The sequence below is a fragment of the Callorhinchus milii genome, unplaced genomic scaffold (assembly GCF_018977255.1).
Source record: "Callorhinchus milii isolate IMCB2004 unplaced genomic scaffold, IMCB_Cmil_1.0 Scaffold15, whole genome shotgun sequence".
NCBI classification, from domain to species: domain Eukaryota; kingdom Metazoa; phylum Chordata; class Chondrichthyes; order Chimaeriformes; family Callorhinchidae; genus Callorhinchus; species Callorhinchus milii.
The window spans coordinates 12,327,085-12,343,613 of NW_024704756.1; the positions used below are offsets into that span (position 1 = coordinate 12,327,085).

General features: G+C 39.6%; 1 protein-coding gene across 2 annotated transcripts in view; it reads left to right on the forward strand.

The window, feature by feature from the left end:
• The window catches only part of aff2 (AF4/FMR2 family, member 2), a 182,574-nt gene that overhangs the window by 91,762 nt on the left and 74,283 nt on the right, over nt 1-16,529 (forward strand). For both annotated transcript variants that reach the window (XM_007892877.2, XM_007892886.2), the window contains exon 4: nt 7,882-7,926. In XM_007892877.2, the coding sequence (XP_007891068.1) occupies nt 7,882-7,926 (45 nt within the window). The remainder of the gene's footprint in view (nt 1-7,881; nt 7,927-16,529) is intronic.

Sequence of the window (16,529 nt, forward strand, 5' to 3'; positions counted from 1 at the left end):
ACATCAGTATTGGAGTCCATGGTCTCAGTATTGCTGCATGTCGTATGCCCTGGTAACCAGTCTGGTGATGTGATATCACTGTATCCCCCACGCCAGCGCCTAAACAGCTGGATTCCAGGGTGGAAGGTCTAGAGTGTAATGCAGAGGCTGCATACCTGACCTGCACTCAAAATATACTGCACAGGGCCACAGCAGATGAAAGTGGAAACCCACAAACCGGGAGACAGAAATTAAATCAACAGCAGCTAATGGAGTCTTTCAGGAGCAGAAGGTTAGTTTATTTGTAAGTGTCTGGAAAAAGGACAAAGCGCAGTGTTAGACTTTTGTGATTACCAGTTCTCTGTAACAATTAGTTGGGTGAATTCCTTTAAAATCGCTCTCAGTTGATGTATTAATGCACACAGCATGTACACAACTGACTTTTTTTCATAAGTTTCCAAATAGCAGGCACTGGGTTATAGGTTGTAATCGGGTTATTCTGCCAATTGTTTCCAGTCAATTGGAAGCAGAATGACCACTTTTGTTACTACAACCTCGGCATTGGTATTTAATTATAATTTCCTGAATTGTAGTTTCGAAATACACACAATATACCTGCAGTACACAGTTATGTACACCGTTAAATCTAGAGGTGGCAATTTTTACAATCTGTAGCTGTGCTACATCAATACATTTGCTGAAAATGTGCAATAGATACATAGCTGCACCTTATGATCAGTCTGGTTGATATTTTGCTGACTGGACAAATAAAGCAAGTAATATATACCAAAGTGTATGGTACATCAAACACAACAGTTGTACATCATTTTCCAATATGGGGTTTGGTATGTTAATATTTATTGCTGAAATAAAATCTAGGTAATTTACTGCAGCCAAGGAATTTGGGCTTCACATGAAATATACCTTAATCTCTTCCTTTTCTCTGTATTTTTGTTATACAAGTATATTTACTGTTTAAAGCAGTTTCAAAATAAACTTTATAGACCTTGCGTGTACAAAATCGTAAATAAATAATGGAAGAAAGATTGTAACAAAACTTTCCTCACTATTTACAAAATACTGTGTGGTGGTTCAAAGAATTGAAATGTACAAGATTCCACAACATTTTAGTGCAGCACAGTGTCCAGTAAATCTATTTGTTGAATACTGTGAAAACACAGGCCTGACAGAGTTTAAAATAGAGATTCAATTGGGCCATTCTGCTACTCTGTGCCCTACCACTCCAGCAGTCCCACCCGCCAACCTGCACACATTACCAGGTAAATAGGGAAAAGTGCAAGTTACCACAATAGAGTTCAGAAAAGGTTTAGAATCAACAGGGACTTGGCGAGACTTTTGGCGAGACTTTTAAACTGAGGTGCTGTCTGACTGTTCCCATAGGTTAAGGTGGGCGTTAAAAAGCCCAGAGTTTCCCACAGTTTCAAAGAGCAGGGACTTTTCTGGCATCCTGGCTAATATTCTTTCCTCATCCAAGTTCCCCCCCCACTCGTATTTTCTCCTCCCCTCAACCCCGCAACCCTAACAGATAAATTATCTTTTCATCCCATTGCTCTTGCAAGACCTTGCGGGCACACACTGGATGTTGTGTTTAACTGCGCAGCAAGAGTCACTACATTTTGACAGGATAAAGCGCTTTATGAAATGCAACTATTATTTGTTTAAGAGATGGAGGTGGCGTGTGCTGTGCTTTCCAAAGTCGGTCTGCACACAGTTGTTTGGGACTTCTTTGGCAGTTATCTGTTAACGTTTACATCCAGTAAGTTTATTAAGTATAAAAACACACCTAAAGCTGGCATAGTTTCCCTGCACTTCAAGATCCAAGAACTCACGACAAATCCCTTGATTGCATTGCACCCTGTAAGTGTTTATTATTCTGTACGCTCTTGCAAACAGATGAAGGAAAATCGTGTTGGATAGTAACAGTTTACTCTTAATCCTTATCATCGTTGTAACATTCTCTGTCCTAAATCTGCTCAGTCTGTTTCCATGGAGACAGTGCAATAGCTGCCACCCTCAAGCAAGCAGGAAGTTTACAGGATTTCAAAGCGCTCTCTATGATGGAGTGTTTACAAAGTCTCTGTGTTGTCAGTCTGTCTAAAGCTGGGAGTAATTATCTTCTTCCCTTTTACATTCCCTGGGCACCTAACAACTGATAACCTTGAGGGCCAATAGAGCTTTGGTCATGGGTACATGGAAAACTTGCCTAAACTATATTTACTCAGAGTCTCTTCATTTCAATTTCATACGAATTAAGACTTGTGTTTTTAAATGAACTGCAGCCTAATGTGATGTGCCTCAGCTTGGATGGAAGCCAAGGGAGAAATTTCTTTTTTTTTTTGCAAATGGCGGTTCAGCTCCAGACTCAAATAATTCAGGATTGAATTAAACCAGTGTGAGATGAAGCATTCCTGAATGATCCGCAAAACAGCAAGCATCCAGACAGTCTGGCCAAATGTAGTGCTGATACACAATATCTCCAGGTAACCCTATACTTTTCAACCTCCCATTGGGAAATAGTATCTTGGGATGCGTGAATTGGCTGAGGGTCAGAGGTTATGTCAAGTCCACATCAAATTGCTGAAAATGTATTTGACCCAAGATTGAACCAAGCTCTTCTGCACCTTTCTCAGCCTTGAACTGGCACCGTTGTTCACACAATAATTAACCATGGGGCGAAATTTGCGGCATTTCATAATGCGTTCCTGGTGTTATACATGGAATCCTTGCTGTAGGCTGGGTCCAATGTCTTAGCTACAATATTATAAATGGAGCGTAGAAAATGGTCAACTGATTCCAGTTAATACTACTACTAATATTAATAATCCTTCCATTTGTTGTATCGTCCTTTACCTCCTGAGGATATCGCAAAGTGCATCAGAATATTTGATGTAAAGGGTAGAGAAAGTTCCTTTGAAGTGCTGCTAATAATTCCTTTGCAAAGTGATGGTTGGGCTGCTATAACAGGCTTCCTCCATATGTGCTTTATGAAGCACTGCAAATTTTAACCCAATATGTATTTTCTAAATTAACACAATCATCTGACACTGGCTATAACTACCATTCTTAAATAAAGCTGGAGACAATAGGCCCAGAATGGTCTTGATATATTGCGAGTCGCTGTAGCTGAATGGTAGTGCAAATTTAAAACTGAATATAAATTCTACTGAATCCAATCTGATAGTTGATGTGGTTAATTGGAGCTGTTTCCTACATCAGCATGTCCTCTACAATAGGCCTGTCACAGCATTATGAAACAAGTTGAGACTGTATGCGCTATATTTAGCTTAGGAGATACCCGCTGATTAGAAACCAAGCTAATTCTCTGTGCCCCACGTGAAAAGCAAGAGAGAAAGACAGCAACTCTAACTTAGCTATGTCCGTCTGGAGTAAATTAAATTCTGTTTTCTATTCACTTCCAATGACCCGCGGAAACAAAAGATACAAACCTCCAACTTTATTCCCCAAGGGCTGGAGAATCAACAGTCACATCAAAGGGATCAATGGAAAAAAAAACTTCTAATAAACGTAATAAATGTCTAACTTAACGAGAATAAATGTATTTTTTTGTCATGGCTCTTTTAGATTGTAAGCCCCTGTGATGATTACTGTTGAGTGATTGGATTGTTTCAGTTATCCAGTTCACGACAGATCCTAATCTCGGGGATTTTATAGGTCTCTGGTATTCTTCAGTTTACACAAGCCACTGCACCATGACAGTGAAGCTCCTGAGTAAATCACAGACAAGCACTTAAACTCCTCGGTGGACATGAGTGAAAGGACTTGCACGGGGCCACAAAGCCAAGGTTATCAGTTTAACACAGGTGGCTTTCCTCACCCAACAGTTAGCTGAGAACTTGGACAGACCTCATCCTCTGAGAGATTACACATGTGCCCTGGACCCCATGCCCATTGTTGGCGTAAACGAGTGTTCTACTACTTCAATCACTAGGATTTTAGAGTTAATAAACTAAAGCAAGATATGTGGTATTTTCAAGTAAACCATTTTGAAGATCCTTTTGGACTAATATAATAGTCCTATAGTCATTTATGCATTTATTAAACAATACAATAATAAAATCCCCTTTTTTATTGTGCCTTTCATGTCAAGGACGACATCTCGAAACACTTAGGTTTTGTTATTCTGTTATGGAACATGACGTTTTATAGAGAAAATAAAGGACAAGAAAGAGATATGGTTGAGTGTAAGCGTAAGTGGAGTTCAGACTGATTTTCACTGTTTGTGAAGTGGAAGTTGACCTTTCGTATTGGTTGGTAGAAACGTATTAGTGCAGAGAGGCACCTCATCATTTTGTAATGCTGCAGTCATTCATTTTCTTTGGCAATGTTTTGATTAAGCCCATTCTGTCCAGCATTTCATGTTATTTAACATAATTCTTTCAGTAACAGGCCAGTGTCCAGTATTTGGATTTATCACCCCCAGAGACCTGCAAGTCGATGTTTCATAGCCATGGTCCTTATAATTTTCTGCTTCAGACTACACTCAGGATTTTATAATTGAGTTTATATAAACCTAAATTGATTTTTTACTTTGTAGAGAGAGAGAAAAAAGCATTTAGAATAATCTAAAATAAACACATTTAAGGTTATTTTATAATGGTTTCTTTGTGTGGTATATGAATAGAAAGTCATAAATTCCTCTTGACTTCTACCACAGGCAATCTGACTCACTTCTAGATGTAAGATGCAGCAGGCCTTTTGTTACCTTCCATAAATCTAGCTGAGCTGCAGTACTATCCAAATTGCATTATTAACCCCTACTGTGTTTGCCTAATATCTTGCCCAGATGTTGCTCTGCTCCGAAGGTAATTGCAGCTTTAGGAACTGCAGTTCTAAACTGTACAACATTGTTAAGAGTTAAGCATCCATCTTAATTCTCCATGTGTCAGAAAACGAGGAGGCGAGAAATTCTATGGGTTGCTGGTCTCGTGGTCATTGATGATGTGCGCTGTAAGCCAGGTAGAGTCCATCATTGTGGTACCAACTGAGCCTGGCTTGAATCAGAAGGTTGGGTGTGCTTGCCCTCACGTCTGGACATTGAGCTCACAGTCTAGGCAGACACTTCAGTGTGGTACAGGGGGAATACTGCATTGTCAGAGGTGTTGGATCTCAGATGAGGTGATAAACTGAGTTTCTGTCCAGTTGTTCACATGGACATCAACGACCCCATGGCACTATTCAAAAAGAGTTTCTCCTGCCATCCCAGCCAGCAATCGTCCAGATAAAATTGATCATTCACTTTATAGCTGTTTGTGAGATATTATTGTTGTGTGCAACTTTTGACTGCTGCACCCTCCTGCAAAATACACAGTGATTACACTTGCAGTGAATCCTCTGAAGCGCTTTGTGATATCCTCCCCATGTTTTGGGCACTCTATAGAATGTCAGGATGATTATTTATGAATGTCACAAATATTGTTGTGCCTATTGACATGAGGGAAACATGCAAGAAAAATGATTTATAAATATAAAATGTAGCAAGCTGCTTATATCATGCAAACCATGTCCCTGTTATTGAATAGAAATTTGTAACATTACATTACTTTAAATATAGTGGTATTAATCTGATCTAATGCTGGTGTAGAATTGCTGACAGTCTGGATAACTAGACACAGTGGGATCGATCAAATGCCAACTGCTAAAAATAGCAGTCGTTCTGTTGTATCTTAATAATGGCAGGAAGCCTGTATTTAGCAGTTGGTGCATGATATACCCCAACATCATTAATACCTCTGTCTCAATGTGGTTTTATAATGGTGTTTAAAAAGAGAAATGTTCTATCAGCAGGTAGCCATGTCACTCTTGTAGCTGTCTTATTATTGTAATTATTTTTCATGCTCGCTGTCTGCTTGAACTAGATGATAGAATTATTCTTTATATTGCATGTCGACATTCATTTAGGAGTTTTACAGTGTGTCTATGTATTTATGTGAACTCGCTGTGTTTCAGGGACCTATTCAGCTTTGAAACATTAAATCATAATTCTGATCGTTGTCTTGTATTGATGGGCTTTGATTTTGATCTGGAGCCAGTCAGTTCTCTGGTAGCATAATAACTGCTTCAGAATACCCACACACAAAAACATCTGAGGAAAATTTACTGATCAGAAGTAAGCAATGGCCAAGATTATAACAGAACAGGTCCAGAATTATCTGAATACATTTCTGTTTGTAATAGTTCAGAGAAAAGATCACTTTGAGAATTGCTTAAAATCTGTATAATTGTTTAGAGTATGAAGTGGTTGGTGTCAGTAGGGGATTAATGGTTCATAATAATTTTTCAATCACAACATCACAAGGGAGGAAGGGATGAAGAAGGGCCTTTGGCCCATTTGCTCTCACCTTTCTCAAATACCCACCCTGCCTTCTTCCCAGTACAACATCAATTAGTTTCTTAACTGAGCTCAGTGTGTCTAGTGCCGACCACACACCATCCTGGTAACCAATTTGAACTGTTGATGCCCCACTGTAAATATTGCATTTGATACAGCGGATGACCCTTTTCCTGCTTCTGGGTTATCTTCCCATAGTCAGGAAGACTGGAAGTTATTTTTGTGCCTTGAGCTTTTTGTGGCTACTTTTCAGTGTCCATTCGCACAAAGATCCTGAGGCACCGGTGATGCTCAGATTATTGACTGGAATGAAACAAGTCAACCAATGTGAATTATTTTCTAGCCTAACCCATTTGCATGTATTGCCTACTGCAGCATATTAAATCATTTTTTGATAGTCATTTTGTGACCAAAGATGGGAACTAATATCAAAACCTTCTCTAATTTTTCACCTAAATTTCCTTAAATAAATTTCAGACCTGCATACATCAAAACCCAAATTCCTTGCTTGTGGCAATTGTGTTTCCAAACAGGAGACAGTGGTGCAGTTGATCCCTGAGGACACATTTGGTATCATCTGAAATTCCACGTAGGCCCAAGTCATTGCACATATCTTGGTCATTTATCTTCATTCTTTATGCAATTGTGTAACACTTGTAAAGAACAGGCTGATTACTCCTAGACATTAACCTCAAGGGATGCATCAAAAGAAGTGGCATTCTCTGATGTCTGCTAAATTAATGTTGATACGTTATTCAGATGAATGTTCTTATCCTATTGCATGATTCCGTGTGAGAAGCAATGTTTATTCAGTGGCAACTCTCTCCCTGTTGCCTATTTAAGTGAATCATTTTTTTGAAAATATGTTGCTTCTGAGTTTTATCAGTGAATTAACAAATAAACCTGGTTATGCCATCGCATTCCAGTCGCTTTTCAATGAATTGATCTGCCTAATGACATAAATCGAGAGGCGATTGAATTTGTTCCTAGGTGGCCACTCACACAAGTTAGGGTGATAGCAAGATTTGACAAGAGGTGCACTTTGTAAAGTTAACACGAGTTTTCTTGCTCATTTGTTAACGCCCCCACTTTGACCATTGCTCTCTTCAGAAGTGGCAGAATTGATGCAGAAAGGTTATTGGCTGTCAAGACTGGAAATTCAACTAGGTATATGGAAAGGAGTGCAATAGCCTACCATGAGAGTTACCCAGAGTAACATTACCCATAATCTGGGTTTTATATCCGCACTTACAAAATTTTGCAACAACATAAGAACTGAGTTCTTATGATAATTCAATCACGTTATGTTTTCTTAAAACAATTTTGACACCAAGGGGGAATATAATGCAGGTGCAATTAAATGAGAGAGAGACTTTTTTGATGAGCATGCTCAGATCAAAGTTCTTAGTGGGTGAGAGTATAGATCAAAACATACACACTATTCAAGATATGGTGATTTAATGTTTTCATCAGTGAGATCTCAAAGCCGGATAATGTGCGAATGATTATTTTTTCTTCTTTTTTCTACACAGGTCAGCCTTTCGAACGAGACCAGCTGTGTGGAAGAAATATTACGGGTTGGTACATTTCCTTTTATATCCACTCTTATCGTGACTGCTTGTGAGATTAAATGTCACAGCTTTTTTTCAAAAAAACAGAATCAAAACTCTTGTCAGATTTAATAGCACGCAATACAAGAGGTACCAGTGCTCTTGGGAGAATTTTTCATTTGCAACTAACGTTAAAAAGTTCATCATATTTCTTAGCCAATTTATGTCAATGGATAGAATTGAAGCACATACGCGAACAGGCTGTTTTGGAAAGAATCAAAAGAAATATATATTTTTTGGCTGCACTGTATACCTAAGTAAGCTGTGAGGCTAAACAGTATAAACCCCTCTCTGCACTGCCATTTCCTTTAAATTAATTCCTTTCCAGTGGGGTTTGATCCACACGTCAATTGTGTAATCCTTCAGGCTCTCATGACGAGACATTACTAGTGGATAGCAAAGGCGGTGGGGGAGTGGGGGGGGAGCTTGTCAGTAAAACAAATTCCAGGCGCAAAGATGAAGCACCAAAGTCTGATGATCCAGATTCCTGCAGTTGCAAGAGGAAGTTAGTGGTGAAGAAAAAATCTTAAGTATTGCTTCCACTGCGTTCTCAAGCAAGCACCTTCTCACCATACGTTTAGAGATTGTGTTGCTGGAGATGTTGGAGAATTCTGCAGAATTTGCTAGATAGGATTTTTGTTCGTCACCAATCACTTTTCTCCATTGGTAGCTTTTTAACCTATAAAATGAGAGTTTGTTTTTCCAACCCATTTCTATATCTCTTTATATGGTATCAGAATTCTGCTTCAGAACTGTCTTCAACCACTGTTGGGATTTCTTCAGCAGCAGCTATCAATTGCGTGCAATTATTTATCTAAATGCTTTTAGTTTTAATCTGCTGAAGCTGCCTTTACAGGGCTGCTAACTGTATTGTATGATTTGAGTGAAGCTGAAACCATGGTTTGTTTGTCTATAAAGATGATGAAAACTAAACAGAACCATGTGTTATTTCGGTCCTGCATTTCGGATCTCTGTTCTGCAATTGCTTTGGTATTGTTATCCCTTAAGTATCTTTGGATGCTTTTATTTTACTAAACTGATGAATTCCCAGAAAATATAATTTGCTTGTGGCAGCACTATAATAGAATGAACCATTAACCTTAGCGAGCATTACCAATGAATATTTTTAGGACTGCGTTGGATAGGACAGACAGGGGACTGCATGAACAGCTGGACCATTATAAACTGCCTCTACAGAGAGAAATCATTGAGACTCGTAGCCTATTGTACAAGGGATGAAAAATAGGAAGGCATTTTCACCTTGACTGAGATGGTCAGAAATCTTGCTTTATTTTAATAGATGCTGATATCATCTGGAGCCGTGCTTGGAATCATTTAGTGGATGTAGAAGGCTACTTCTCCTTTGTCAAGGGTTTTGGTCGTTAACAAAAGAGATAGTGGTTGTACACTCTGTCTATATGTAATGTACGAGTGTCTATGCATTGTATATAACAATTGCCTGGCGATGAGTTACAGAGCAGAATTCAATTGGTCACCTCGCATAAACCTCAAAGGTAAAGGTTTAGCAGTTTGTGAATGCCAGCCAATCCTTTAGATTGAATTGCTCCCTTAAAGTCACCGGCAGCTATTTGTTATCCTTTATAAAATGTATGTGGTGAATTGTACTGGAAATTGCTATGATTTGGAAATAGTGGTTCTTGCCGGTAACTAGAAGAGCAGCATGCTGACCTAAGGTAGCGTCCCTCCGAGACACCTGGATTACAACACGGAGTCAGCATTATTAGGGCAATCACTATTTGCAAGTCCTTAGCGACTCCAAATCGCTGCGTGATAAACCCACTTTCCTCCCCCAAGTCCGTGATTTCATGTTAACTCCCTAGTGTTTTACACCTTTGTTATTTTTGATTAAAATTATGGCTTTGGTCCTTAGTGTTTGTAGTTTGAAGGCAGATGTTTCAGCAACAATACTAATGAGATTTGAGCAGCTTCATTACTATGACAAGAGTCTTTCATTCATTAGGATAGTGAGTGAGCTGAAAGCTAAAGAAACTGACTGTGCCAAAAATTCTGATGGTCCATGGGTTAAAAATAACATTAACATTTGACTTATTAAACCAGTGTGCAGCAAGTACATTGTGCATGGTAACAATAGAATAATGTAATTGAAAGGGTGATAAAGCTGATTGGGATGGGAGAACTATAGCAATAGACTATTACACAAATATTACTAATTCCAAATTCCCCCACGGGCACTGTGACAATGAAAATTAACTTACATGTTTGGATAATGCACGCATTTGGATGTCTTGGGTTATAAGGTATTATTGTGGTGTTAGAATCCAAATTTAAACCTATTATTTATTTCTCAATATACTACCATCTTCAGTTAAAGCCCTTGGTCATGTGCGATCTCTTAAGGGATTCAACTGGCTTAAAGGAACAGGCTGGTCAACTATCAACAAAATCTTGTTACTGTCTTATCAACGAGACTTGATGGTATAGACATATCCTCAAGTTAGAAGCCCTTACAGGGAGGGCAGCTACAGATGGACAAATTCTGCACAACGTATTAGTGTTTGGTACCCGATAAGCTGAACAGTTACTGTTCATTTTAATACTTCGAATTTGGACAAAGGTTTGCTTTTAAACTTTCTTTTGTTTTGTGAGTTTACTCCTGGCTTGATTAAAAGGAAGTGTTTGGTATTGTTGCACAACACATACTGAAGATTTGTTGTCATCTCAGTTTTCTTTTAAGAGAAAATTGCCTGTGTAAACCGTGTTCTCCAATGCTCTACACGCTGAGCTTTGACAAGGTCACACTGCCTCGTAGACGTGTATGGGTTCTGTATCTGAGTAGATCCCAGGACTGCTGATTGGCCATTGTACAGTAGATGGGGTTCGCATCATTGAGACATAATCTCTATGGTTACAGTGTCAGCTGTAACAGAGAGCTGTGTGATGCCTCAAACAGCCGTTGAAGTGATACCAACACTGGGACTTAAAAAGGGAAAGAAAGAGTTTATATTTTATAGGGTTTTATCACGTCAGAATATATAATAATAATAGCAATCCTTACATTTGATATAGCGCCTTATCGTGTCTTCAAGGCGACTCAAAGTGCTTCACAGAATATACTGTAAAATGCAGTGACTCTGTATTTTGTGGGCAGCCAATTGCACACAAATATCTCAAAACACATCTCAAGTAATCACACTTGAGTGAGTTGACCGTTTTAGTAGGCAACACCAGTGACCAACTCCACCCCTCTTGCCCCTTCTGTAACGTAAAGCTTGAAGGGTTTAAAGAATTGTCTCCGCCACACAAAGGATTTAATTCCTCCTCCGCAGCAGGAAGATGGATCTTAGGATCTGGCTGGGCCTTTATTACAAATTCTTCCAGCTCAGACTCCTTTCTATTTCCTCTTCCCTTCTGATAGCCAGATAACAAGTAGTTGCTTGTACAATGTAGGGGAAGAGCCAGCAAATGCTGCATTGTTTACAGTTTCCTCGTCCTCACTTTTGTAATCCTCCACGGCCTCACCAATCCCTACCTCTCTGACCTCCTGCAACCTTATTGTCCTGGATATTTCCTCTGCCAGCTTCATGCTCAATCCAACCCATCTTCAGTGGTCGAGATTTTAGTCACCTCAGAGTCCCTTTCTCCTGCCCAAACCCCAGTTCCCTACCTTCAAAACCCTTCTGAAGACCTAATCTTTAATTGTCAATGCTTTCTTAGAGAATTACACATTCTTCATATACACCTCAGAAAATTATAGGAAATTATATTGTGCATTCAAAACTATTTCTTTACTTAAACTAGACAAATCCATCAACTGTAGGTTGGACAGTCGTTTGTGTCCCACAGGGAACACTTTCATGCAGAACAGATTATGAAAATGGGCATGGGAATGATCCAGCATTGCAATGAGTTACTGTCGTTAGAAGATCTCCTCTAGGTATAGTATAACCAAGACAGCTTCAAGATTATGGCCAAGTTTGGCCATGCTCTGTAAGGCTACCATACGGAGACCTGTTCCCCACAAAACATTGCAGGCTACATCTGTCCACCTCACAGAACCAGGGCTTTGGCTGAAAGACCCTTAAGGTAACAAAGTCTTTTACTGACCATTTGTGTCGGAAGATACACTAATCATATTCTGGCTTCACCACTTTTCTTGCTAATTTAGTTTTAAGTTAGGCCCTGGACCTGCTGGCCTAAAACTAAATTAGCAAGAAAGGTGGTGAAGATAGGACATAATTATTTAGTTTTTTAAAAAAAGGCAAATCTATAATAATATTCCTTGCATTTGATATAGAGCTTTATGATGTCGTTGAGACGTCTCGAAGCGCTTCACGGGATATATTATAAAGTGGATTGACTGTATATTTGACACTGGGAACATGGTCCACAAACCCCATTTTCCAGTCCTGTATACTTCTACATACCTGATGCGAGAGGGACGAATGCTGAATTAGACGTGAAGGATTTAGAGATCAGGAGCAATAAAGACATTTATTTGGAAAAATTAGGTTCATCACATCTGTGCTGAATAAACTTCCCGAGACGTTTAAAAAGAGAACCACCACCACCTCACCCACACACACCAATTTCAAAACTGAAAGCAGCTCTTACACTTCACTCTTTATGACTTTGCAGTCTACGTATTAAATAAAAGCAGCTTTTATATATTAAGAAAAGACCTCAGGTGCTGTATTAGCAACTGCTGTGCGCATGTGTGCGTGTGATGCATTGGACTAAAACCAAGGGGTGTGCAAAAAGAAAAAAAGCAGTGAGGGGAAGTACATGTTGTGCATTTCAAATGATTATAGAGACGTCATAGGAAACCGAGTAACGTATCCACGGGCGTCGTCAATCACCCAACCCCGTCAGTCAGGGAGACAGCTGTGGGAAGAGGTGATGTAAAATAAGTGTAACCCAGCAACACAGCGTTTAGCCAGTGAGAATAATGACGAAGGGTACATTCTGAATAGCTGTCCAAGTGAATGAATCCTTATATTTATAAAAAGCAACAGACTCTTGCGTTGTGTGTATGTGGTTTGTCAAGCAATCACAGCAAAATAGGGAGGGAGGGAGGGAGGGAAGGAGGGAGATGCTTCAAGCTTTTTAAGGAGCATGTCACAGTTGTATTAATTAGCTGGCTTTCCTGCTGCGTTGATTTTTGTAAGTTAGATAACACATGCTGCTGGTACCTCAGAAATTCCTGACTGGAATCGGGTTTCTTTTCATGGAATTTCATACCAGTTCCATGGCTTCCGGCTCTCAGAGCAGGCTTGTGTTGGTGTAGACTAGCAGGAGCCAGCTGGAGGAAACACAAGGACATCACTGAAAAAAGCAGATTGTTGTTCCAGCAATGAACAGCATGTTCTTGTCCTGACAACTTCTCAGCTAAAGACCGATATTTTTTTAAAAAAACACAACATTGCAGATGCGTTCACTGCCCAGCAGTTAAATCTTTGCGGTCCGTACGATTCAGAGGGTCACATTCAGATTTCGAAGCACTTGATTGTTACCTCAGTGAAGCATCAATGCCTAAAATGCCACTGTCAGATATACAGACAGTATTCAGATTGCTCGCTGTGCGACTATTCCTGTGCAAGCTTAATGTACCATAGTGTTCTCAAAGCTATATTTCTGGAACCTGACCAAATTGAAACAAGAAAGGAATGCAGACAGGCTGCAGCTAGTTTTTTTTTGGTAAATTTCATAAAAGATTTCAGCTTTGCGTGGCAGGGCTCTAACAATCCCGAGGTTCACAACTTGCGAATTTGAGTATCATCTTGACTGATATTTAAAGTCACCTGCAGTCACAGGTGAGTTTTTGTGCCAGCTGCGACCAGCTCAACATCAGAGGAGGGGAGGGTGAGTGGAAGGTTGGGAAAGCAGTGGGGGAGGTGGGGGGTGGAGGGACAAGCGGGTGGATTGGTGGATAAAGGTGTTGCAAAGACTCTTAAGTACCCCAATAACCCCACTAAAGCCGCCCACCTCCTTTCAAAGGACTGGCATCACCAGTCCACGCTGTTGGGTTTTTTTGCTTAGAAAACACAAGTGGGTGTTAACAGTTATACGTCTCCAAACAAGCTTGTGTGCTCAAAACTTATGTGTCAACACAGCTGAACGATGACAAATGACTACCCAGCTCGTCAAATATACACTAGGTCAGGATCTTTCGTATTGAATGCACAGAAGGATTAGTATTATATTTGGACCGTTTGATTGCTTTCTAAAGGATTTATTTGCAAGTATAATCTTTACAAACATTTATTATTGAGCAACAGGTGCCAAACTTGTTCAGTGATAAAAGAGTAAATAATTGGCAAAAGTTTATGCTTGGGTCAGCATTAAATCATGAAGTAGTGTCTTGTATCAAAAATGTGAATGGGAAGTAATCGGTACTTTAGAATTCTATGCCTGAATAAATCTTATGTTTTTATGGCCCTACTGTACCTGCATGCTACCAACAGCAACAAGATTACATTTGTATAGCGCCTTTCACGTCGGGAGGACGTTCCAAGGCGCTGGACAGTGTACAGCATTTCAGACTTGAGCTAGGGTCAGGGAGGGAGAAGGGAGGGGAGGGGAAGGGGGGTTTTGAGGTGGGGCTTGAAGGAGGCTAAGGAGGGGGGCGAAGCATAACCAAGACCTGTACAATTTTATAACCGTAAACCCTTCCTTGTTTCTATAAAATCAAGAACGCACAGTTTCTGTGAAGTTTGGTGACTGTATTTATTGTAAAATGCAGCAGCCACTTTGTACATACCAATGTCCCACATTAAATGAATGAACTTTTTACTTGGAGGATTGCTGACCAGGATACCAGGAGAAACTGTCTTCTTTAACACCCATCTGAACAGGCAGAAGGGGCTTAGGTTTGTCTTATCTGAAGGCCCTGACAGTTCAGCACTGTCCCCATACAGCACTATCTATGGGTCTTGAACCCACACCTTTCTGACCTGGAGGAAAAAATGGCTACCAACTGAGCCAAGCTTATCTTTTACATTAGTGGTAACAAATCAACAGAATTAAAGGATGCCTGAAGTATTCACTTCATGGCTGTTTCTGAGACATTGTAGTGGCTGCAACATTCACTTACAAATACATGGTCATTACGCTTTACAGTAATTCTATGTGAAGTACTCTTCAGGCAAGTATTCATCTCCCATTGTGTCCCAACTATTTCTGAAACAGTTATTTAAATATTTTTATTTGCTGAAGTTTGTACTGAACATCCAGTAGGAATATGAGAAAGTTGCAGAGTGTGAGTTAGAGTGAAGTGAGAGAGACCACTGTGAAAGGACTGAATTCATTGAGATATTGTGCCTGGCGCTAAAACTAGGGATCTTTTCGCTGTGGGTTTTGCAGTGGGGTTTCCCATTATGAAGATTTGGCACAATGATTAGCAATCATCATGAGGTAGAGCCCATTGACACCGATAAGAAGCAGACATACTCCAAAGGAAATTCACTGGCTTTTGTCATTCTTGTATTTCCTTAGTATTTTGGTGAACACTTCATAGAGTAATGCACAGAAGGTTGGGGTTAAGACACTTTAATGGGGCAGGGTAGGGGGAGTATTACTGTCTATCTAATCAGTGCTATGCCTGACCTGTTGTGTACCCAGGAATTGACATGTCTTATTAGCATAGAGCTTTTGCCTGACACAAAACTATTAATATTAAATGCTTTTGTGTGTGTGTATTCATTCTTTGGTGTCTTGCCATTTAGTGTGCTTTGGTTACAGTGATGCACAGGTAAATAAATATGCTATAAATATATTGTTCACCACAATAACAAACATGTTTTCTATTCATGCCTGGTCATCAATTAGGGTGTTTATTTCCTGGAGCCCCACACATATATATGCCTGTAATATACTCCAGAAATGTAATGAGGCCTTATGGTTGCTGGGATCAGCTGTTGATTTTGTGGATACATATATTTTTGGACTGCCAAAGCTTGGAAAAGATGAATACTCATGAATACTCATCTCTAATGGTTTGTAAGAAATGACTTTCTGATGCCCGCGTTCAGTTCTACACCTAACTTTGGAGTGCTTGATATTGTCACTAGTTAGACAAATGGTAAATTTTCCATTACATTGTCTTGATGCACTGACATCCTTCAATTTGATAGGAACAAACACGCATACACAATAAAAAAAGAACCGCAACATGAATATTATTATTGGATATTACATGAAGCAGAGACAGGGTTCTAAAACAAATGAGGGTGACCAACTAGGTGCTTTGCGTCAATGGATTCGGTTCATGCAGCGTTATTCAAGCCATGATTTGTGTCCAAGCCAGTAAACATCTCTAGTGTGTGTGTCTGTGTGTGTGTATGTGTATATATAAAAAAATGAGACTGATTGATGCTTAAATCCAGCTAACAAAGCACAATAATCGTGGCTTTCCTGGGTGGTCCTTGGCTACCTTACACGTGACCTCTGATGAACTATAGGAAACGAATAGCTTGCTATCCAGAGTGCAGAAAGGACAAAGTTATTTTAGGATTTGATACACTTGACCTGTTTCTTGTTGAGATATTATAGAAAAATATGTTGTTTTCGCTCCACTCCCAACAAAACAAAAC